Raw genomic sequence first — 24627 nt, 5'->3', positions numbered from 1 at the left:
CCGATTTTTTTTTTAATCACCCTTTGCCGATACCCGATTTCCGATACCCGATATTTGGGGCCGATATGGTTTAAAAAAAAAAAAAAAAAAAATTAAAAAAAAATGACAAATATTCCAGGTCTCAAGTTAAAAATAAACATTCCTTTAACATTAATGTCTAACAATCAAGTAATAAAAAAATAAAGTGTCTTGGTGCTTTTAAAAAAACCCAGAATGACATAAAATAATAAATATTGCATATCGGACAAAACCACACGCGTATTGGCCGATACCAATACACTTAAAATATGCTAATATCGGACCGATATATATATCGGTCTATCCTTACTCCTGTGCGCTGCGTTCCTCTTACTCCGGCGGTGGCTGCGGACTAAACAGCACACACGCACACGCACACGCACATGCACATGCACACACACAAACACACACACACACACACACACACACACACACCTGTCCTCCTCCTCCTCCTCCTCTCGCGGTGGCTGCGGACTAAACAGCACACACACACACACACACACACACACACACACACACACACACACACACACACACACTCACACACACACACACACACACACCCTGACCTGTCCTCCTGTTCCTTCTCCTCCTCTTGCGGTGGCTGCGGGCTAAACAGCACACACACCCACACACACACACACACACACACACACACACACACACACACACACACACACACACACACACACACACACACACACACACACACACACACACACACACACACACACACACACACACCCTGACCTGTCCTCCTGTTCCTCCTCCTCCTCTTGCGGTGCGTTCGGGCCTGCAGGCTGAGTAGTTTCCTCTCGTACTGGACCACGTGCACCGACTGGCAGCCCAGACGACCCAGAGACGCACTGCCCCTCCTCCTGGAGCTGGGCACGCACACACACACACACACACACATTTTACTTCTTTATTTGGATTGACAGATAGGCGTTTATAATGGCACAAGCCACATTTTATAGGAGTTCTTCACAAAACTAAACGGATCTGCTCACTGAGTGTCTACATGTGGCACCTGTGTCTCCAAATGAAAAGGCTCCCAATTATGTTGGATGCTGAACAGAATTTGGTCAATTTCTTGGTCGGTTGTTTAGAGAGTCCACAGATCTGTAAGCCACGCACACACATTTTATGGACATGGCCCAAACTACCAAAGATTAATGCTATAGTGTTACAAGAGTAATCACAGTTATTAAGAGCATCACACAATGGTTGGTATTTGAGAATTTTGGAGGAATAGCATGTCTCCATATAGCTGTCAAAACAACAACCAATTTCTACAAAAATGATCGATCTATTCTGTTCACTGATTGATGTTAGATCAGGTGTGTTTGGGGAGTGATTGATGACAGCCCCCAATATATCACACTGATCATTTGTTAGGGAAAACCAGTACACACACACCATACACCACACACACGCACACGCACGCGCACGCGCACGCACACACACACGCACACGCACGCACACACACACACACACACACACACACACACACACACACACACACACACACACACCTCCATAATACCTCCTAGAATCTCTGATGATACTCTTAGGATCTCTGCTATGGCTATGGTATATATTGCCTAGTGAAGGTGAAATTAAACAGATTCTGAAAGACACAAAATGCAAAGCATTCATGAAAATCCCCTTTTGTTTGTTTTAAAACTCATTTATGGATTTCACCACCAGTTCATAACATAGTATTTCCCTACAACATCTCCCCTCGGCACGAGAGGTGAGGGGCCCTCTCCTTCACACTCTCAATACAAGAAAAACACCTGGAAAATTCTTTGGTAAAAATAAAAACAAAACAATTGTACACCCTGCCCAGTAAGGAAAAAAGGCTCACCTTTCAGGGAACAGTCTAGTGGCAAGCAGCGAGTTCATATTGGTCTTGTACTCCAGAAAACCGCTATGGGGATACGAGATACAAACACATACACAGTCAAAATCATTTTACATTACATTTAGCAGACGCCTTTGACCAAAGCGACTTACAAGGAGGAAATTCAAGCAAGTACAGAGTGTGGGGTCAGCGCAGAGTACAGCAGTATACAAGTAATTAGGAGCAAAATTAATGCTATTCAAAATTAATCATACTCTTAATAGCAACCTGAATGCAGCTGTCACCTATCACTAAAATTAAGGCCCGACCGATATATCGGCCCCATCGATATATCGGGCCGATATTTAGCATTTTTGGGATATCAGTATCGGCCATACTTTCAATAAATTTCCACCGATAAGTTTGTATAACTTTCACAACCAATTTTGCAGCCGTTTCGTTATGAATGCATCTTCTATTCTGCTCTCCCCACTTTGAGTCCATGAGAGTTCATTATTATAACTAAATATATGTGTATATATAATAATAATGATATATATTTCATTCAATTTTATTCTGAACAATTTTCTATATATTGGATGCACATATTGGTTATCGGCCTCCCATTTCCATAAATATTGGTATTGGTATCGGCCCTGAAAAAAACATATTGGTCGGGCCCTAAAATACATTCAATAAATATATACAGCCCATTCTTACATTCATTACACGTTTTGGGTTTGTGCCACTGAACGCTGGGTTTTGAGAAGAGACCGCCTTTCCTCACCTGTACAGATCCCAAGTGTCCGAAGTGGGAAAGATGCGAATGAATCCTCCTCTCCTCTCATACTCGTCCTGTATCCTCCTCAGCGTCTTCACCTGTTCATGTAGACATGTATGTACAGGACTTTAAATTAAACTTTTTCATCACCAGCCAAATTGGTTAGATCATGTAAATCTTACCAGCATTTGGCTGGTTCTGTTGCTAATATAGTATGTTATAGTGCTGTATAGTATATTAAGTATGCATTCGCACCACTGTACATTCATTCTAAAGTCTGCAGTAACGTCACAAAGGAGAAGATACATGTTTGCCCACTGCTCAAGCATTGTGTGCGTGTGTGTTTATCTGTGTGTATGTGTTTGTGTTGTGATTGTATTGTTGTGGTTGTATTGGAAAATATTAAAGGCATTTTTCTCAGTTTCAATGTTGGCGTAGTTAGTGCACTTTGCCTTTGTAGGGCAGTACAGTTTCCATCAGAGTCAACGCCACCATCGCATTCCCGACCGACTATCTCTTCACAGTCATTATAAAGAACCCAGTAGTCAGTGGTTCTATAATTGTTTTGTTATGAGAATTCTATTGTTATGTTTGTGGCCGCTGTTATGATTTCAAGATTCTGAAGAGCAGTCAGAGCCTAATGAACCCGTAAGTGCTACCAGATGTATGTATATTGAAGAGAAATAAACCACATGAACATTACAGTCATTATAAAATAAAGGGATACAAATCCCAAAAATACTTCAAAAAAAGGCAGGACGCCAAGGCACTCTTCTTAGATAAAACCGCTTTATTATAAAGGCTAGTTCATGTTAGAACTTAAATAATTAAAAATACTGCCACTGCCAACATGTTTCGGCCGCTACAGGGCCTTCATCAGGGCACAAGGTGAATCAAGCAGTGTGTTTTTTTGATATTTTCTACGTCTTGGCCAAAGAGCACCTTCTAACCACCACCAGTTTTACCACTTTAACGCCGCAGCCCTCCAGCCCTCTACTTTTTCAAATCCCAAAAATACTTCAAAAAAGGGACTGGTGAGTAAACTAACCCAGTTTCAATGTTGGTGCAGTTACTGCACTTTTCCTTTGCAGGGCAGTATTTTGAGCAGCCGACTAGTACTACTGACCTCCTCTGTGGAGAGGACGACTGTGCCATGATCCCCCAGCTCTTGCTCTAGTATTGTGTGTTTATCTGTGTGTATGTGTTTGTGTTGTGATCGTCTCGCTGTGATCGCACTGACTTCAAATTATTCAAGACATTTTTCTCAGTGTCAATGTTGGTGTAGCTACTGCACTTTGTGTTTGTAGGCCAGTATTTGCAGGGCAGCATTTTGACCTCTGTGCTATGCTCCCCCAGCTACTGCTCTAGTACTGTGTGTTAATACTGTGTGTATGTACTGTATTAGTGTAGGCATTTTTCTCAGTTTGTTGATGTGTAGCTACTGTACTTTGCCTTTGTATTTTGAGCAGCCGATCGACTACTGACCTCCTCTGTGGAGAGTACGACTGTGCCATGCTCGCCCTGCTCCTGCTCTAGTATTGTATGTTAATCTGTGTATGTGTTGTGATTGTATCGACTTCAAAATATTGAAGGCATTTTCTTCAGTTTAAATGTTGTTGTAGGTACTGAACTTCGCCTTTGTTTGAATGGTGTGTGTATTTGGAACAGCCGTCTACTCTGCTCTACAAGAGCGAAATATGTACTGTAACTACTGTACTTTGACTTTGTTTGAATGGTGAGTGTGTATTTAGAACAGCCGATCGACCTCCTCTGTGGAGAGGACGACTGTGCCATGTTCCCCCAGCTCCTGCTGTCAAATTTGCAGAAACTACAATATCCAATCTACAGTAATACCAAGGCTTTGAAGGGCAGTATTTTGTGCAGCCGACTACTGACCTCCTCGGTGGAGAGGACGACTGTGCCATCTCCTGCTCTAGCATTGTGTGTTTATCTTCTTGTGTATGTATTAGTGTTGTGAATCACTTGTGATTGTGTTAACTTCAAAATATTGAAGGCATTTTCCTCAGTTTAAATGTTGGTGTAGCTTCTGCACTTCGCCTTTGTTTAAATGGTGTGTGTATTTTGAGCAGCCGTCTACTCTGCTCTACAAGGGCGAAATATGTACTGTAACTACTGCACTTCGCCTTTGTTTGAATGGTGAGTGTATTTTGATCAGCCGATCGACTACTGACCTCCTCAGTGGAGAGGAAGACTGTGCCATGCTCCAGCTCTTGAGGTATTGTGAGGTATTGTGTGTTAATATGATCTGTGTGTATGTTGTGATTGTATTAACTTCAACATATTGAAGGCATTTTTCTCAGTTTCATGTTGCTGTAGCTACTGCACTTTGTCTTTGTTTGAATGGTGAGTGTATTTTGAACAGCCGTCTACTCTGCTCTACAAGGGCGAAATATGTACTGTAACTACTGCACTTTGACTTTGTTTGAATGGTGAGTGTATTTAGAACAGCCGATCGACCTCCTCTGTGGAGAGGACGACTGTGCCATGTTCCACCAGCTCCTGCTGTCAAATTTGCAGAAACTACAATATCCAATCTACAGTAATACCAAGGCTTTGAAGGGCAGTATTTTGTGCAGCCGACTACTGACCTCCTCGGTGGAGAGGACGACTGTGCCATCTCCTGCTCTAGCATTGTGTGTTTATCTTCATGTGTGTTTATCTTCTTGTTTCAATGTTGGTGTAGCTTCTGCACTTCGCCTTTGTTTGAATGGTGTGTGTATTTTGAGCAGCCGTCTACTCTGCTCTACAAAGGCGAAATATGTACTGTAGCTACTGTAGCCGATCGACTACTGACCTCCTCGGTGGAGAGGACGACTGTGCCATGCTCGCCCTGCTCCTGCTTCTTCTTGGAGTGGAGGACTGCTGTGCCCTGCTCCCCCCCCACCCCCACCTCCGCCTGTCTCCTCCTGGGCCTCCTCTCGGCGCCGCTTCCAGACAGGGGTCTCTGCAGCCAAACACAACAAGCCTCTGAAACAGGATGCCTAAGGTGCCGTTTCCACGTAGCTGGATATTTTTATATGTGGATATTTTTTTGCTCCTGGTTGCATTGGTTTTGCATTGGTTTTGGCCTTCCGTTTCCACGTAGCAGATATTTAAAATCCAGCTATAAAAAGCAGGAGAAAAAAAAGTCCTGTTTAGGGGGCCGAAACGCATTTGTTACAATGGAGGATTTATTTTTATCCACATGTTGCGTTTACACCTAAACAGGAGAAAAAAATACCCTGCTAAAAAAATATCCTGCTACGTGTAAACAGCACCTAACTCACTCTCTCACTCACTCACTCTCTCTCTTACTTACTTACTTCCAGGAGGCTACACCCAGACAATGTCAGCAGCACATACTTGCACATTTGTCTTTTGGTGGTGCATGCGTACAGCAGAACCCTTACAGTAAAGGTTCCCAAACCTTTTCAGCAGGGACCCCCCTTTTGGACTCAAGAATATTTAAGCAACATTAATGGTCCATTAAAGGGACAGTTTGGTCAATTTCAACATGCAGTTGTATTGCTCACGCTACCCTTGACTTGTCAGTACCTGGTGATGCCACATTTTTCGGCTCAACCCTTTCCGAGATATGAGCAATTCTAATGGGGGCAGCGTTTGTTTACATTTTAAAAAAATGAAACATAGGCCAACTCCAAATATTTTCCCAAAAGGTACTGCTGTTTGCTAGTTGTCTGCTGATGTTTTATAACCTTTTGGATGTTTTTGGGAATAAATAAAAATGTTTTTTTGAAATGTAAACAAAGAGCTGCCCCCATTACAATGACCAGGATCTCGGAAACGGCTGAAGGGTAGTGTGAGCATTACAACTGCATGTTGAAATTGACCAAACTGTCCCTTTAATGGTCACATTTGTCTTTTGGTGGTGCATGCTTGCATACTGTATATACAGCAGAACCCTTACACTAGTTCTTCACATGTTTTCAACACTGCTTGCTTACATCACCATGCGTGTACATTTTTTGTGTAACTATTTTTTCTAACATACCCTGCAAATCTAACATTAAAACTAAAGTGATCATTTTGACATTGTTTCACGTTAGCCAGTATGTGCAAGCTGTTTCTTTTTTCGCTATTATTAGTCTCACCCTGCTTTATAAACATAATCCACATAAAAAACGCCACACTGAAGCTCAATATCTCTACTCCACAGAATAGCAGACCAGAATTTCAATATTCATCTAGATCAGGGGTTCCCAACATTTGGGATTTGAAAGGAACAGTATTGCAAAACAAAATGGCATCATTTATGCCATAGTCGTCAACACTGCTATATTTACTAGGTTTCCTGATGTAGTTGCATATGGATTTAGGGGTTCTTTCTAGTGTGTGTAAATAAATGAAGCTACAATGACTGAATTAGTAAGTAACAAACAATACATCAGTTTAGCACTTGCGGCACAATGCCTGCAGTCTGACTACTGTACTGTAGCCTATGTAGCCAAATGTGGCTAACGACATGCGACCTCATGCGCAGATCTATAACATCAACAGTGGTTAGCGACCATAACCAATGGGCGCCGTTGCTGAACAATAATCTGCCCTTAAGTGGAGCTAATATTGAGTCCCAATCCCAACATTGCCAACCTGAAATCTCTCCGCAGAGCCCTTGGCGTTTGGGTCGTGTCCGGCTCGACTTAACTGCAGCGATCGCATCAGCGGATCCTGACACACTACGCCTGATGGGGAAAAAAGAGATGTCCAAAACGTCAAAACAATATTCATTAAAGGGGTATGCCACTATTTTGGGGCTTAATACAGTTAAAACCGTTGGCCGGGGTTTATAAAGATGGTAAAGTGTCTTATTTTTCATCTATGCCCTTGTCTTGCTTTAAGACAAGTTAAAGTGTACCTCCGGGATTTTGGACACCAGGCCTCATTTCCGAGTCAGCCAGGGTGTAAACAATGTGTCCAGAACGTTTTTTTCACATTCCATGCAGTCCTTGTGAATTCTCATATCCATGTTGCTAAGCTAGCGCAAGTGGACGGAAATGGTAGTAGCCTGCCCCCAAAAATAGTCTTATCCCGTTTAAACAACATTCAAAACAAAACCGTTATTATACCATACTGCAAGTGTAAATGTTTGCCTTAGTAGAATGAAGTTTGAAATTAAACCAACCTTGCACTGCGTGGATTTTGCCATGTTGAGAGACTATTTTCTCGGGGTCGGCGGAATTTTACTTTGCTCTCTTCAGTTGTGATGTAGCCCACCCACCCACTGCAGGGACCCGCAAGAGACATTGCAAATCAAGGCTAGTTCCACAACTGCTTTCGGATCGAATAGTGGATTAAAACCCAACGACATCGCACCATGGTACATCAATATGTATATACCAACTGCAATAATAAAGCCCACAGATGGGTATCGGCAAGTTTCCATTGGTTTCCGTGAAAGATGTTGAAAGAACCAACTGGCTCCTGGCTGCAGGGCTACATCAACACACCGATGGAGACGCTCCGTAAGCTACCCCGGTGCTTTGCAGTGACCATTTCAGTCCCGACGACTTCACAAAGTCCTTCTCGAAGTCTAATACCTACACGGAAAACTCTAAAAGTGTCCGCAGTGCCAACCGCATTCCCAGATCTACATTTTGTGGCGCGCACCAACAGTCTCCGAAGAACAGGTTTGCTATGCTTTCTGCTTCTATGATGGTAGCCCAGTGGTATAATGGCTTCGCCTACGTTAGCCAAAACTTGGGCTAGAAGTTACCCTTTTGGATTGGCATGTTGTAATGCTTTACTGTTATTTTGTGTAATTGCTGTGACAAATGGCATTAGACATGACTTGCCGTATTCCTATGGATTCATAAGTTACGCAACGCTATGTGATCTGGCTTGACATTGTGGAATACCGGTATGCCACTCGTAACTCTAGTTATTACAGGGAATGTTTTTTGTGAAGAGATGGAATGGAAGGATGAAAGGGATTTAGAAGAGATGGGTGCACTGTTCTGTTCGCCAACATCTAATGCTCTGTAGACACACAGGTCATCTAGTAACAACTAAACATTGTCATGGCATATTCAATGTTACGAAAGGTTGACAAAGTCGGACAGAAAGCATTACTCTTGGTGTTTGCGAGCGAGGTCAGGGAGAGGGGAATAGCGTTCACTTTTGCAAACTTTTTGGATTTGCATGTTGTACTGCTTTACTGTTATTTAGTGTAATTGCTATAACAAATGGCATTAGAATTGCCGTATGGACTCATACGTTACGCAACGCTATGTGATCTGGCTTGACATTGTGAAATATGTCACTCGTAGCTCTAGTTATTATTACATGGAATGTTTTTTGAGACGAGATGGAATGGGAGGATGAAAGGGAGAAGAGTGTGCGTTCTGTTCGCCAACATGCTGTGTAGACACACGGGTCATCTAGTAACAACCAAACATTGTTATGGCATATGTTTCAATGTTACGAAAGGTTTACAAAGTCGGACAGAAAGCATTACTCTTGATGTTTGCGAGCGAGGTCAGGGAGAGGGGATGATGTTGGAGTTCGCTCTATGGAAAAGTTATGGATGTGTCAAACGAAGCTAGGATTTGTACTAGGAATATCACTCCGCGGCTGTCAAGCTTTCAAACCGGAACACAAATTGCTGATGGTGATCAAACATGATTGCAATGTTGGTTTAATTTCAAACTTCATTCTATCAAGACAAGTATTTACACTTGCAGTCTAGCATAATAATGGGGTTGTTTTGAATGTTGTTGCAACTGGATAAGACTATTTTTGGGGGCAGGCTACTACCATTTCCGTCCACTTGCGCTAGCTTAGCAACATGGATATGAGAATTCACAAGGACTGCATGGAATGTGAAAAAAAACGTTCTGGACACATTGTTTACACCCTGGCTGACTCGGAAATGAGGTCTGTTGTCCAAAATCCCGGAGGTACACTTTAAAAGAGGGAGCATGTTGCTAAGCTAGTGAAAGTCAATGCATCCGTGTAGCATGCTACATGCTACAGTGATCCATTGACTTTCACTAGCTTAGCTACATACTCCCTCTTTCAACTTGTCTTAAAGCAAAACAACGCTTAACATGACAAATAAGACACTTTACCACCTTTATAAACCCCGGCCAACGATTTTAACTGTATTAAGCCCCAAAATAGTGGCATATCCTTTTAACATTTTGCATGAAGCCACAAATACTGTATAAAATACAGTATAAGACTATGATACACCAACATGGCACTATGATGAGAATAATAGAAGTAACTAGGTAGGTTTGACATTTTATTTCATGCTCTAGGTAACTTTAAAAAAAATAACAATTTTTGTACACCAAAACAATAATCTACGAATCTAAGAGGACTACAATGTGACCTTTTCAGAACACAAATATTCAAAAGTATGAATGAAACTGTATGTCCAACCCAAGTATTGAGAGTTTAGAATTAAAAGCAACTTACCAATGAGGGAAAACATGTCTGCAATCATACTGGCCTTGATCTTCAGATCCAGGGGAGAATCACTGCAGTCCAAGCAAACAAAAGCAATGAAGAGTCAGTTATGTATGCTACCAGAGACGACTTGAATTTAATGAATGTTCCTCTACTCTACTCTACTATACTCGACTCTACTTCACTCTACTCTTCTCTTCTCTGCTCTTCTCTACATTACTGTACTCTAATCTACTCTACTGTACTGTACTCTACTCTACTCAACTCTACTTTACTCTACTTATCTGAGCATCAAAAGCTCTCACTTGGCCCAACCATGGCTCTATCGGTTGGGCACCGGTGACAATCAGGTTCGCGTCTGGGTTTGAGTCTGGCCAGGCCTTTTGCCGAGTCAGTTGCCGAGCCCTCTCTCTCTCCCCAGTCACTTTCTGTCGCCCTCTAACTGTCCTGTCACAAAAATAGAGGCGTAAAGCCCAAAAAAATATTTAAAAAAGAATGAAAACTGTGACTCACCAAGCTAGAGATGGGGAGAGGTTCACCTCCAGGAGCCAGGGTTTAAGGTTCGAGTCAATCAGCACATCGAAGCCATAGAGTTCTGCACAGCCAGAGGGAGGCAGAAATACAAACACAGACAAGAGCTATCAGACAGCAACGCAGCCCCCTACCCAATGCTAATAGCAACGCGGCCCCCTGCCCAATCAGAGATAGCAACGCGGTCCCCTGGCTAATCAGAGATAGCAACGCGGTCCCCTACCCAAGGCTAATAGCACTTCATGTGGTGTGTTTAGTGCCACCCCTAGGCGACATAAAAGACTGTGGGCGGACACACAGATGGGGTGACAGACACACAGACAGACAGACGACATATGGGCTGACACACAGACAGACAGACAGAAAGATGGGCTGACAGACAGACGGACAGAAACATAGACAGACAGACAGACAGTCAGACAGACAGACAGACAGTCAGACAGGTTCATTGCAATGCCTGGCCCGATCCCCTCCGGGAGGCCAGGAAACAACACTTTTGAGTTTATTCTAGGGTATTCTAGGGACAATTTGTTCTTTTCAATGCACATCAACTTGAGAGCCATGCGTTTTCCCAGAAACCCATTTCTGAAAAATGTTCAGCCACCCGTCACACCGATTTACATTGTACGTTTTCAAAGACTGTTTCCAAGCTAATAGAAAGGAAGCTAGTAGTAGATCAGTGGTTCCCAACCTTTGTCTTAAGGGACCCATGTTTTACCATTGTAAGCTTTGGTGACCCAACTGCGCGAGCACTTGCACGAGAAGGAGTCATATGATACCCTCTGTTTCCTGCGAAAACTAATTTTTTTCATTTTATTCCTCAATTTGTCTTTGGTCAAATATAGAATAAATGTTTAATAGCACTAACATTTTGTTGCTTCTATGAATATAATAGTTAAATGCTTTGTCATTTATTCAACATGGGCTATATATGATATTTAAAATGAAACCCCTTAAAATCAAGAGGGCTTCGCGACCCCCTGTGGATCTTTGGCGACCCACTGGTTGGGTCCCGACCCATAGGTTGGGAACCACTGTAGTAGATAGTATACCTGCGTGAAGCCGGCCCCCCTCCCCCCCCCCCCCCCCGACCCAAAATGCTGAAAAAACACTGCAGATTGATTGTGCTACGTTTGTGCCGGATTATGCTGTAAAAAAAAAAAGTTTGTGCTATTAAGGCTTTTGAGTGATTTAAATACTCAAATACTCATAATACCAATACATTTTCAATATGCAGCCCCTCAGAGGGGGGTGCCAGCTTCATGCAGGTGTAGTAGTTGCATGGTCACAGCTAATGACTTGCAAGTGTGTGTGTGTTACCGAAGCAGTTGGTCTTGAAGGGGACGAACATCTTGCAGGCGGTGGCAATCTGCAGCTCCACACTCAGCAGCGTCTTTATCACCAGGTCCTCAATCTGGCCCATCAGCACTGCAACAGAAATGAACAGAGTTGGGGTGTGTTTCTCGAAAGCGAAGTTGTTCGCTAGTTAGCAACTTGGGTAGTTGCTAATGGGAAATTGCATTGCAAACAACAAGCTAATGAAGTTAGCAACTATGGTTTCAAGAAATGCACCCCTGACTCCATTGAGCGATTTCAATTCCAGAATGAGATGACTAGTTTTGTATAGTTAAAGAATGTGTGTAATATTGCTGTGTATTTTCAGCCCACATCAAAATGTTTCACATGAAATAGGGTGAAACGGGGTGCACGTACTTGTGGGTCAAGTATATCTCGTACTCACGTGTAGTGTCCATCCCCTGTTGCCGTAGATACCGCAGCATGGCGCTCATGCTCCACTTGTTGCCATAGTCCTCAACGTCAGGGTCGTCACAGCTGTACCGTATAAACGACAAACACAGTATTAGCCGTTAGATGGAGAAGTGTAGTTTGAAAATGCTGATTTTGTTACAATATAGCTGACATGATATCCCAGTTAATATGCAATACCATATTTCCTCCAATAATAGTTGGGATACTATAAACAAAAATAGTTTTGGACCATGTTACAAATGGGTGCAGGCTACAATACAAAGGAGGTCATATCATTGGCCACATTTTCCAGCCGAGATATATCGGCTGTGACAGGCTACACAAATGGGCAGGTTTTTATTCATTAAAATGACCAGGTTACTAAAAGAGACAGGCTACTATTATGGGCCATGCTGTAAAAATTGAGGAAATATTTAGGTTGATCTCTATGCTAAATTAATCCAATGACTTTGCTGAAGCAGTTGAAGGGAAAATGTCTGTAGCCTACCTGACATAGTCGCTGCTCTTCTTGTTGACGCTGTAGTTGGTGAGGTGCATGAACTGGTTTTTAATGTGTTTCCCGCTCTGCTCATACTTCACTGTGGCAAACCTACAAAAGATGTTCAAGAAAATGTGTATAAATACACTACGTCACACTATCATTTCTCAAACACAGAGCAATAATGTGGAATTGTAGTTTTTTTTTGTTTTTTTTTTCAATTTCTCCAACACTTTTTTTCTCAGTGTTTTCCATGGGTGACTCCTCAGACATAAAAAACCCCAGAGAATCTAAGAAGTGCTGGAAAAATGTACAGTAGAAGTGTCTCTCTTTCATGTCTGAAAAAAAAACAAGTGAATCATACAATGAATCAGCCTCCACTAAGCTAAAACAAGTTGCTGAACTGATTGTAATTACAAACACCCTCAAATCCAATAAAATGAAATCAAAAGCCTACCTGGCAAGTCCCTCCTCATACAGGTAGATGATGACAGGGTCATAGGACGTCACCAGCACGTACAACCTCACGTCGAACTTGAAATCTACACACAGATTTCATACCACAGCAGAGGCGGTAATAACAATGTCAGTATCATATCATAATCATGAGAAGAAGTGTTTTACATTGGAAAGGGAAAAGCTGATGCACACCAGGGTGTTTTTTTACATCAAGGTACTTGTTCTTGTATGACGATGAAAGAAACGGCACACTCTTTTCCAATGGCCGAAATACTGGCAGCGCAAAAGAGTGTGCAGTTACTTTCATCTTTGTACAAGAAGTGTTTTGTCATCATTGTGGATACAGTCAAACGAAACGCCATCTAAACGAAAGCACATTGGAGCAGACACTTGGTACGCCACTTACTGTCGATGAGCAGTGGGTTGTTGATGTAACGGGATATCAGGACGTTGTCATCCATGGAGATCTGACTGGGCTGGGGAAGACACAAGAAAGACAAAGCCTGCAGTAAATATCATGAGCTTACGTGTCAAGTAGCAGCGGGTTGAATGCAGTATTAGAGAATAGAGGAACAATTTTATAATATCTGGTGGCATTCTTACAGTCATCATTGCTGCAAGGAAGCCTAGTGCTAGTAACTAACACAGCGTCATTACGAAATGAGAAATGTCTGGACTCTGAAGAAGGTGTAGCAACACCGAAACGTTAGTCGGGTGTCTGCACATAATAAAGTCTTAAAAACTAAGCTGCAGTGTGCTCCAGTCTCTCATTTTCAGAGCACTAATTATATTAGTCTGACTTACGTTGCTGACAAGGTAGATTCCCCGGCCGCGAGAGGAGGCTACCGGCTTGATGATCCACGGCTCCTTGTCTTTGGAGAACGAGGCTGCAGGATTACAGGAGACCAGAAGATTAAATGGAGACAGCACATGAAAACAGGCATAAAAAAAAGGCATGTGGAACTTGGTTCATTGTGGCTGGCATAGTTCATACTAGCAATACTTTCAGACTTTTCCAGAAAGATTTAGTTCACATCAACTTGGATGATTGCAAAATTAAGGATATCCTCAACATGTCTTTTGACAGGTTAAAATTTGTAAATAGGGCAAACAAGGTCTATTGTGGCACTGACATAAAATCAAAAACTTACAGTAAAACAAAACATGACAAAAGGGATAACATTTGCCAAGAAGTTTGCTGTCGTGAAACAGACAGACAGACAGACAGACAGACAGACAGACAGACAGACAGACAGATAGACAGACAGATAGATAGATAGATAGATAGATAGATAGATAGATAGATAGATAGATAGATAGATAGATAGATAGATAGATAGATAGATAGATAGATAGATAGATAGATATTTCCCGACAGAGAGCACCCCGTCGAACGTTATTACAGGGCTACCCTTTGATTGTTCATTGTTCACCATAATTATGACAACAACGAAGACGAAAGTCTCACCGTCAAAACATGTCAGGTAAAATATAAAACTTTTACATGTCTGACTCTGAAACAAAAGAAACTTTAAGTATTGACTTAACTGTAAGACAAAATGAACATCATACATCGGCTGGATGATGTAAGTAGAAACCAATGACTTACTGCAGAAGTCAGAGTATTCTGAAGGCAGAATGAAGGTCTGTGGGATGAAGTGGAAGTGCTTGTATCCGTGGGCCTGCTGCATTCGCTGGATGTTCTTGTACAGCCGGTCCTTACGGGTCAACTCATAGGACCTGCAGGGGGATGAGATGATTTTAGATAAAATAAATAAAAATTGTGCCCTTTAATGCAGATGGGATTGCCAGCAGTCCTATTCACTATTTGCTGAAATAGCTGAACTACATCATAACGACATTGTTAGGACATTGGCGAGAGTCTGAAGTAATAGACTAAGACATGCTCATTACAATTTTGATGACAATAAGGTAATACAGTAACAATGCCTCTGAATGAAAGGGTTAACGTCCATCGAACAGAAGCGATGAATCACCACATACTGGTGGACACAGGTTCGCTGTGTTTTATTTTAGTGAACTAAAATAAAAAATAAAAAACAGCAAATATAAGTCCACCAGTGTGCTGTGATTCATAAACTCCAGATTACTTATGACTGCACATCATCAGCGTCTGGGCATTGGCTGTGCATAGGAACTGTACTACTTTCATTCATGTAATGGGGTTCATGTGTTCACATACATTCATGTGTTGGGGCCAGTCAAGTTAAAAAAAAATATCAAGACCTCTGTCAGAACCGACTATTTGCTCCACTATGCTTGCATTGTAAGTATGTGAGTATGTAGGGGCCTATGATTTCCGCGATACGGAAAACACGGACGGAATCACGGAATGTAGACATTAAAACGGAATTTGGTTATAAACGCGGAATTGCACGGAATTTGCTCATTTCTGATGATAAATTGAAATCCATTATTTTCGTCATCATTTATCAGTCTAAAAGACATTTCAAACACAAAATATGGCCACGATATCATATCTGGCCCACGCGAGGTGATGCGCAAAAGTTCTATGCAGATCCATGATCCATGTCAGCGCATGTTGACAGTGAACGCATCTCTCTCCCAAGCGGCGTTTCCGATTGTCTCCCGCGTCCTAACACTGGCCGTCAGAGCATTGAAGAAATCTTAATTCTCAACAGCACTCAAATTTTGCCTAGTAGAACAGGTGAGGTCAGGCATAAACGTGTTGTCCTGACCGTCTGTTACCAAGACGATGCGATGCGACACAGAAAAGACGGACGGCTCTCCACTGCACTTTAATAAACAATGGAATCATCCGATGCGAGGCACGAGTTTGGAGTTTGTTACAACAGACGTGACCGCTGTAAAATAAAAACTGAACAGGCAATGCTTTGATCATGTCTTGTTAACTTTGTTGGCCACGAAGCATAGTGACCAAAAGTTAGCAGCAACTTTGAAAAAGGGTTAAGTCATCATCAGAAGAAAACGGCCGTCTTGTAAAACATGTGTTTGTGTGAAACGGTAGACGGTAGGGACTTTGCGAGTCTATTTATTTAATGCCTACATATAACGTGACCAAAATGTCTCTAATGTAGCTGCACGTTGCAATATAGCCAAACTTATTCGAGAAAACCTGATGCAGCCCGAGTCCAACTTCAATGCACCAGAAGTGAATTCGCCTTCTAGTTGGGTGCGTCACGTGTATTTAATAGAATATATGCGCATGTACATTTCAGCTACCTTATTACCTGGAATATTTTTGAGGGCTGATATTACAAAAAGCTAGTAGGTAATTTTACTTTTCTTTTCTCTACCTACCATTCAACCATGAGTGGTTGGCTCTGTCCACCCACCAGTTTGAACTAAATAACTAAGAAATTTTGTTGGGGGGTGAAAGGGGAAAATAAGTTCAAAAATGTAAAAAATCCGATTTGGCAAAAAATAAATCCGAAAAAACGGAATTTGAGAAAAAATAAAACGGAATTTGAGAAAAAATAAAACGGAATTTGAGAAAAAATAAAACGGATTTCATAGGGCCCTTAGTATGCCCTTCATTATCCCACAGTGGGGAAATTCATGTCTAATGATACACTTTGGACTAGTCAGAACTTTCAGGAGTTTAAATTCTGGTATGTACTGAAAGCTATACATAGTAACTGTGCCAGTCCCTTACACAGAAGTATGCATTAAAGTGGTAAGATGCCGCAATTACAATGGTACAAAACCAACTGCTGACCTTGGGAAATGGTTGACCTTCTGAAATCCCTGAAGGCTACGAAACAGGTAAGGCTTGAGATGGGAGCCCGTCCACATGATGTTGAAGTCATTGCTGTTAGGATGGACCTGGAATACACCAAACGTCCTTCATGAAACGCAACATTTCAACGATCCATGCACAGTTTCTAGGCGCTGGTAAACGCAGGTGTTCAATACATCAAAAGAAAGACGTTTACCGCACACTTATTTGACTTATTTATAAACGTGTTGTTCACTCTGAATAAACGAGCAAAATTTGTGCAGTAAACTTCTTTCTTTTGAAGTCCTTCATGAAACCTTCAGTTGTATCCACTTAAGAACAACAAGACTAGATATCTCCAACACCCACAACAATAACAACAAGGTGTTTTTTTGATGATATAATTAATATACAATATAGACACAAACTATAGTGATATTGTGTTAAACAAATGTCAGACTGACATTGTGACTGCTCACTGTAAAACTATAAAAACTTGTTAACTAGCACATGACAGTATAAGCGATGCATACCTCATGGAAGCCGTGGTTGGTGAGTATGCCACGCACCAGTCTGCTCTCTGTTCGGACAATCTTAAAGGCCAAGTTGTAATGCTCTGCAAGAGCACAATGAGAAGCATGATTAGTCATGAGATGTTAATGGCAGGAGTAATGAAGACTAAACCCAGGCTCAAACTATACGACTCCCGATTTTGTGTCCGATTTTCCGTCGGGGTGCACTGCACACTAGAGGAGAATCTCAACTGTCAATCTTATCCCTGATCGTCAACACAGAGACAATGCCCGACGTTCTATTTCCAGTCGCAAAAATCAAACAGTGTTTGATATCTATGATTTACGACCGCCGACTCTTGGAACCAGCAAAATTATATCTTAAAACGTCACCACGAAGAGGAAATCTTGCCCGACAATTGCAATGGTCCTCTCTGGTAACGTTCCACCGATTGTCACAAGGGGGGGTTTCAGCCGAGAATTGGGCTGATAGTCGTATAGTTTGAGCCTGGCTTTAAAGTCCAAATGGCAATGCACAGTAATATTACCAGTTTTAATATAACTAATAAACAGTGTTAATATAAATAACTCAGAAAACAGGTGGTCCCACTCAACATTACCCATTTAGATAACTTTTGGTCCCACTCAACAATAGTGTTGAAATTTCACTCTTTGGCCAGTGAAACACATTTCCTGTTAATTCTACTCAACGTTGCATAAACATTAATCTGGGTCTCCACAGTCATGTAAATACTGCATCTGGATGTATACAACAAGTTTACATATTTAACTGTGTGGTAATACCACAGAATATACAGCACGTACTGTACATCAGGTGAAGTCTAGCAGGATACATTACCCCCAACTGTGCGTATGCTGCCATCTTTAGTGACGAGGACCTCAGCGTGGAACAGGAGAACCGGAGTCCTCCTGCTGGTGCCACTCCAGGACACACACACTATGTCCCTGAGGAACCAGGACACACACAGGAACAAACACTTACAAGCTGTTTACACGTACAGTATATGGATCTTATTGATAATGCATTGGTTTTGTTAAAATCTATATGAGCTGACCTAGCCAAAGGCCAGACTCTTGACATGATGTGTGTATGTGTGTGTGTGTGTGTGTGTGTGTGTGTGTGTGTGTGTGTGTGTGTGTGTGTGTGTGTGTGTGTGTGTGTGTCTGTGTGTGTGTGTGTACTAAAAAACCAAAAAAAAACCCATCTAACTAACCCTTCTTTGCATCTGCACTTGTTGTTCTGTATATTTCCTTTGCACCTTTTATTTGCTAGTGATGTTGGCTATGATTATGTCCTCTCTTGAAATTTGCTTTGGTTATAAAGCGTCTGACAGATGTAATGTAATGTAATGTAAAAATCTGCATATCAAAAGTCCGGCTTTAAAAATATGTCATTAGGGTTTTTTTCCACATGTTGTGCTTACATGTGAAATAAACAGGTAAAAAAATATCCACATTAAAAAATATCCACATAAACAGCACCTTAGAGGTGTGCAAAACCTCATTGAGGAAAACAACATGAAACAACACTGTGAAAAGTAAATGAAAAGTTTTGAAGAGCTTGGGCACACAAAACCAAGGTATTCATGGTTTGCAAAAACTCAACAAGGAAAAAAGCACAACACAAACACTAGTCTGTAAATGGTTAATGAACAGTTTTGAAGAGCTTGGGGCAGATATAACCAATCAAAGGTCCTTTACTTTCTTTGGCCAGCCAAAACATGACACAGTCTAGTAAGTCTATGGGTCACCGAATTCATCGAATTACAAACACTGGTTTGATAGTTTAAGGTGGCTATGTGTACGTACTAAATTGAATTAAGTAAGAAATTATCTGCACGCTGCTTGATTTGATTTTACAGATGTTGTGTGATCATTTGTGTCTTTGTCAGATGAAAAAAGGCTATATAAATTTCATTACATTACATTGCATTTCGCAGACACTTTTTAACCATTTGCAACTTACAATCGAGGACATAGCCAACATCACTAGCAGATACAAAATCAGCACAGAAAATATACAGAATAACAAGTACAGATGATAATTAACAAGGGGTAGTGTTTTTTAAGTACATTAGCACAGGGTTATATTTCACAATAAAAAATCCCATAATGTGATTCACCAAATGATACACGATGCCCGTCTATAACTTACTTGATGTTGGCATCCTCTTGGGCGTCATCCATAGCCCAGGTCTGAGATGGCATTGTGTCCGCTCTGCAGCGTGAATGCCATAGGACCTCCTGGCGTTACGTCACTACAGCCGCTGAAATAGGCATCTTATTGCACCCCCTGCAACCTACAGAACAGAAGTTAAGTTAATCAATTAATTTTGAACAAATATTAATTAATGCATGTGTTATTAATTAATTAATGTGCAATTAATCAATCAATCACATCACAATTTGTTATTACACTGCTGTGCGTATATTATATACTGAGTACAAAACCACTAAAACCAAATCACTGGTCCACTGGGGTCTTGTGCCGGTCACTTGGTCATAGTGGATGAAGCGCTGCATAATGCTCTTAGTATAATGCTTACTGCAGCTTGGACCGCCACCACCAACACAGTAGGCCAGTTGGGCATATCATGCAGTTTGATAGGCAGGGCCACTGTTGCCAGATTGGGCTGTTTCCCGCCCAATTGGGCTGCTTAGGATGGCTATGTGCGGGTAAAAATGGCATTTAGCAGAAAAACCCGCCCAATTTTTACCATAGAAATCAATAGAATTGGGCGGGAGTTTGTGCTTTTAGGCGGGTTTTGAGCATTTTTGGGCTGGAAATCATCAGCCTCATCTGGCAACCCTGAGCAGGGCCACTGACAGCTTTGGCCGGGCCCAGGACTAAGTCATCAAAAAGCCCCCCCTCCCCAATACATACAATCAGGGCTCTAAAATACTCAACTCAACTAATGTAACAATGTAACAACATTGCTATGACAGTACAGAGACCTTTAAGTAACAGATTAAGCCATGGCCATTACAATTTTGGTGACAGTAAGGTTATAACATAGGCTCTGCGCAAAGAGGTTAATCTGACTAGCCAAACACGCACTCACTAATGGGCCAATGTGGCTAGCATTGTTTTATTTTTCAATACTAAGGGTGGCTTTGGCAGGCTTATAATGAGGTCAAAGGGGGCGTTGGCAGGCTTATGAAGAGGCCAAGGGGGCATTGGGGGGGCTCATAATGAGGTCAAGGGGGCACTTGTTCAAAAAAGGGTGAGAACAACTGTTATGGATCAACCTATTGTGTAGCCTGAACCCACAGTAGTTGCAGCTCACCAACCAATCTGCCTGGGACAGCTTTGGCCAGGCCCCAGGGCAAAACCATCAAAACAATACATATGCAATGTAATGAGAACCCAGGACAACTGACCCCTTTGTCCCCCCCGCCCCCAACACCACCACCCCCGCTTCCCTTAGCCCAACTGATGCTTATCTGCTATTGGCTGATTTGAACTCAAAAGCCTGGCCTTTGCAACACAGGTGGGCAACATGATCATGGAGATCATTGGACAGGTAACAATCGTATTTGGTTCCTCGTCTTGATGTGGCACAAAGATTTCTGAGTAGCAAGATGGTTGCCTGCTATCAGCTTGTAGATGGCAACTAAAATTTACAACCAAACGAGATGAATTTGTGGACTGTCATTTATAGCCTACATTCCAGAAAAATGAAAAAGCAAGTGCACCTGATTTGCTGTCAAAGCAGAGTATACAGTACGTATAATAATATAGTACAACAACTGCATCTTAGTGGGAAAAGAGGATGGTTTTTAATGCCTAACTGGTATCCAAAAAAGTTAGCTTCTTGCCATAGATAGATCTAATACAATTTCTATGGCTTCTTGCACACTGGAATCCTCTATGACAGGGGCACCCAGACACCTGTGGTTTGAATACGTAGTCATGACAACTGGTTGTAAAAATGTAACACATGTGTGAGATAGGTGCTGAGATTGGCTGAGATCCTTCATGTAACAAAATAAAGTTGCAATGCAAAGGAACAGTGAGCCGATTTATCTGATAATCCGGATATATTTAAATTGCATTATAACGGGTAGTAGTCTGTCTCAGGCTCCAAGTTGACTTTATTTTAGGGAGCAGTGAAACCAGGTGTAGGTCAGTGTCCGTACAAGAACAGTAACAAACGACTTCTGGGCAATTCATCTTTGGTTTGGATGGGACAACGGCTGGTTTCCGTGGTAAACAAGGCTACATCGACAGTTGATTTCAGCAGGCTGTATGGCACTCATACCTTACTGTTTTAGCCAAGTAACTTAATGTTATTCAAACGGTTGCTATCTCCCTTATTCAAACTATAACAGTGTAACTAAAACGCTGTAGGAATGTTTGATAGAACTGCACCTACCCCATTGTTTACAGACAAGTAAACTTTGTGTCGCGATTCAATTGGGTCCCCTTCGGACAGAATTAGATGATTTCCTGGGATCTGACTTGCAGCTCGGCTATGTAATATGCTAAGTCCCCGGAGTCATGGGAACTGAAGTTCCTTGGACATAAGGAGATAGCCGGCTCTGTCTCAAGTAAAGCCGGCGGTAAGCTACACTTTCGTGGACATTGGTTCACCACAACAGAGCGACGGGCGTCCTCTCCAATGATGCTTTTCTGCAAACATGCGGACCATGGATTATCTATGTGGCGCATGCGCACGCTGGTCCGCACTGCCTTGGCTCCAAATACAAAACACCGCAGGTGTGCTATGTAACATATTGCAAAACTGCATTACCTCACTGTCCCAAAACGATTCCATAAGGCGCAAATCAAACAAGCTAAAATCACTCAAACTGATCAGGCGCATTAGCTAGCCTATCTATATTTAGGTTTTGCTATGTGTTTGTTATGTAGCATATTGGCTAGGCCACACTATTAGGCCTACCGTTTTTATATTAGCATTTAGTATTATTATACCGTTATTACTGTTCGTAATATTATTGTTATTAATGTTTAATAACCACTATTGTTATTATTCTATTATTGTTGTTAAGATAAGGGGAAACTGTTTGCATGATGTGTGCTGTGTCCTCCACCAGAGGGCAGTGTTTCATAAGGCAGAGCCAGAGTCAGAGCCTGTAGGCCAGTGTTTCCCAATCTTTTTTGTCTTGAGTACCCCCTAAGCATTTTCGTTGTGCCATGAGTACCCCCCAGTGAAGTTCTATATCGCTTTCACTATCCCAATGTAACTAAGCTCCATACATTTGTTAAAATTATTTTTTTCCAAGTAGGCCTACCCCTTTCAGTGTGCTCACATAGCCTACCCCTAGTGGTACATGTACCCCTGGTTGGGAAACACTGCTGTAGGCCACACTCTTCAAATGTAGCCTGCCTCAAGACAAATGCGCTGTCACTGGCACTGACTAAAGCATCTAGTAGCACCTACTAAAGCACCTACTCCTTAATCTCACATCTCTACAAGATAAATAAAGTATCTACTATTTCTAGCCACAATGTATTTGATCCTACTGCACGACTGCACATGGTTATAGGTGATTAGATGAATAGCTTTATTAATGAACACTTGTTCCTGTGTTGGCCAATTCTAGACCTATCATCTTCATTATGAATAAATTAAAATTATTGTTACAAACAAAATTATTTAGTTCTTCCACCGTCATCCACAAATCCAGATGTAGGCATATGCAAGAGAATATTTAAAAGCAGTTCCAGTCTGTATCTGCCTCCACATGTGGGCAGATGCTATGCAGCATGCATGCCGAGGGCGGTAAAAAGACCTTGATTAGAACACTTTTTTTAAATCCAAGGACAGATCGACTAAGAAATATAAAGATTACATTGCATTTGGCAGACACTTCATAACCAAAGCGACTTACATTCGAGTACGAATGTAAGAAATATAAAGATAAATAAATTACATTGGTACATGATGTAACTGTTATTGGTCTGGTCAAAAAATATTAAAAATATTATATATAAACAAAAAATATTACTTAACTTTCCACTCACATTTGCCTTTAGTGTACTATCTTTTTTGTATTAGGTTGTCCGCACTGAAGACTTTTTCTTGGCTGCGTATGTAGTAGTTCCAACTTGTGAAGAAGGGGCTTCTCCACGGCTATCACACCAAGGCCAGGCCATGGCAGCGGAGGTGTTTGGGGGTCCTACCCCTTACCCCCTTACCACCAGCCCTTCCCCTCCCTCCCCATCCCCCCCACTTCCCATCACCATCCCCAGCTCCAGCACCAGGCCTGTCACAACCACACGAGCAAACTGGGCAATTGCCTAGGGCCCCCCAGCTGATTGTGCATAACATTTGCACAACATTTGCTGCTACGCCCGCGCCCCCAAACGCCTTGAAATGGCCCTGCACATCACCAGTTACAATACCCAGTCCCCCTTTTTTCCCCTTCTCTCCTTTACCCCCTTCCTCATCCTCACTACCCCATCCCCCCCTCTCTCCCCATTTCCCATCCCCACTTCCCCAATTACCCCCTTCCTCATCCCCACTTCCGGAGCGATATCGCACCTCGGCAGGCCGCCCTTATGCCTCTTGCCATGCTGCTGTTTCTGGCCCTGCTCGGATCTTGCACTGGGGGGCAACTACTGAGGGCCAACTACACTACTGCTTAATTGTATACTGCTTGGGCTTCCGTCAGGGTGGAAGAAGGGGTGGTGTGTCTGCCAAGGGAGCTGTTTGATAGATACATTTGACTGTTACTTCCAATTTTTTCAAGTCTTTCTGCCTTGTTTTGTGGAGTTAAACTGGAGAGTCAAAATTTGCCCTATCCCGCAATGGTGAAGAAACTTTTTTTAAACTCCTGGATCGATCAGGATCATCACCAAAATTGTATCGCTTATTCCTTGTGCCATTTTCAACAACTCCACAAAATGACATCAAAATCCATACATAACTCTTTGACTTATCCTGCTGACAAACAGACAAACAAACAAACAAACAGACAGACAAACCAACGTGACCGAAAACATAACCTCCCTGGCGGAGTAATAAAAATAAAATAAAAAAACACTTTCAGAACAACCTCCAATGTATAACTTGGAAACTGATTTAATGCCGT

At 42.0% G+C, this 24627-nt stretch overlaps 1 protein-coding gene across 1 annotated transcript in view; it reads right to left on the bottom strand.

The window, feature by feature from the left end:
- ttll5 (tubulin tyrosine ligase-like family, member 5) overlaps window positions 1–22173 on the bottom strand; it is a 43785-nt gene extending 21612 nt beyond the window's left edge. The window contains exons 1-19 of the mRNA XM_063184004.1: window positions 21945–22173; window positions 19724–19868; window positions 18407–18513; window positions 17569–17651; window positions 17036–17142; window positions 14924–15054; window positions 14119–14201; window positions 13721–13790; window positions 13313–13397; window positions 12865–12966; window positions 12349–12440; window positions 11928–12035; window positions 10590–10671; window positions 10086–10147; window positions 7257–7348; window positions 5461–5610; window positions 2652–2743; window positions 1889–1951; window positions 769–902 (exon numbers count right to left, since the gene is read on the bottom strand). Of these exons, the coding sequence (XP_063040074.1) occupies window positions 769–902; window positions 1889–1951; window positions 2652–2743; window positions 5461–5610; window positions 7257–7348; window positions 10086–10147; window positions 10590–10671; window positions 11928–12035; window positions 12349–12440; window positions 12865–12966; window positions 13313–13397; window positions 13721–13790; window positions 14119–14201; window positions 14924–15054; window positions 17036–17142; window positions 17569–17651; window positions 18407–18513; window positions 19724–19776 (1696 nt within the window). The 5' untranslated portion in view covers window positions 19777–19868; window positions 21945–22173. The remainder of the gene's footprint in view (window positions 1–768; window positions 903–1888; window positions 1952–2651; window positions 2744–5460; window positions 5611–7256; window positions 7349–10085; window positions 10148–10589; window positions 10672–11927; window positions 12036–12348; window positions 12441–12864; window positions 12967–13312; window positions 13398–13720; window positions 13791–14118; window positions 14202–14923; window positions 15055–17035; window positions 17143–17568; window positions 17652–18406; window positions 18514–19723; window positions 19869–21944) is intronic.
- Between the last annotated feature and the right edge of the window lie 2454 nt (window positions 22174–24627).

This window comes from Engraulis encrasicolus, chromosome 19 (genome assembly GCF_034702125.1).
Source record: "Engraulis encrasicolus isolate BLACKSEA-1 chromosome 19, IST_EnEncr_1.0, whole genome shotgun sequence".
Classification (NCBI taxonomy): domain Eukaryota; kingdom Metazoa; phylum Chordata; class Actinopteri; order Clupeiformes; family Engraulidae; genus Engraulis; species Engraulis encrasicolus.
This window is presented reverse-complemented; position numbering and strand designations above follow the sequence as displayed.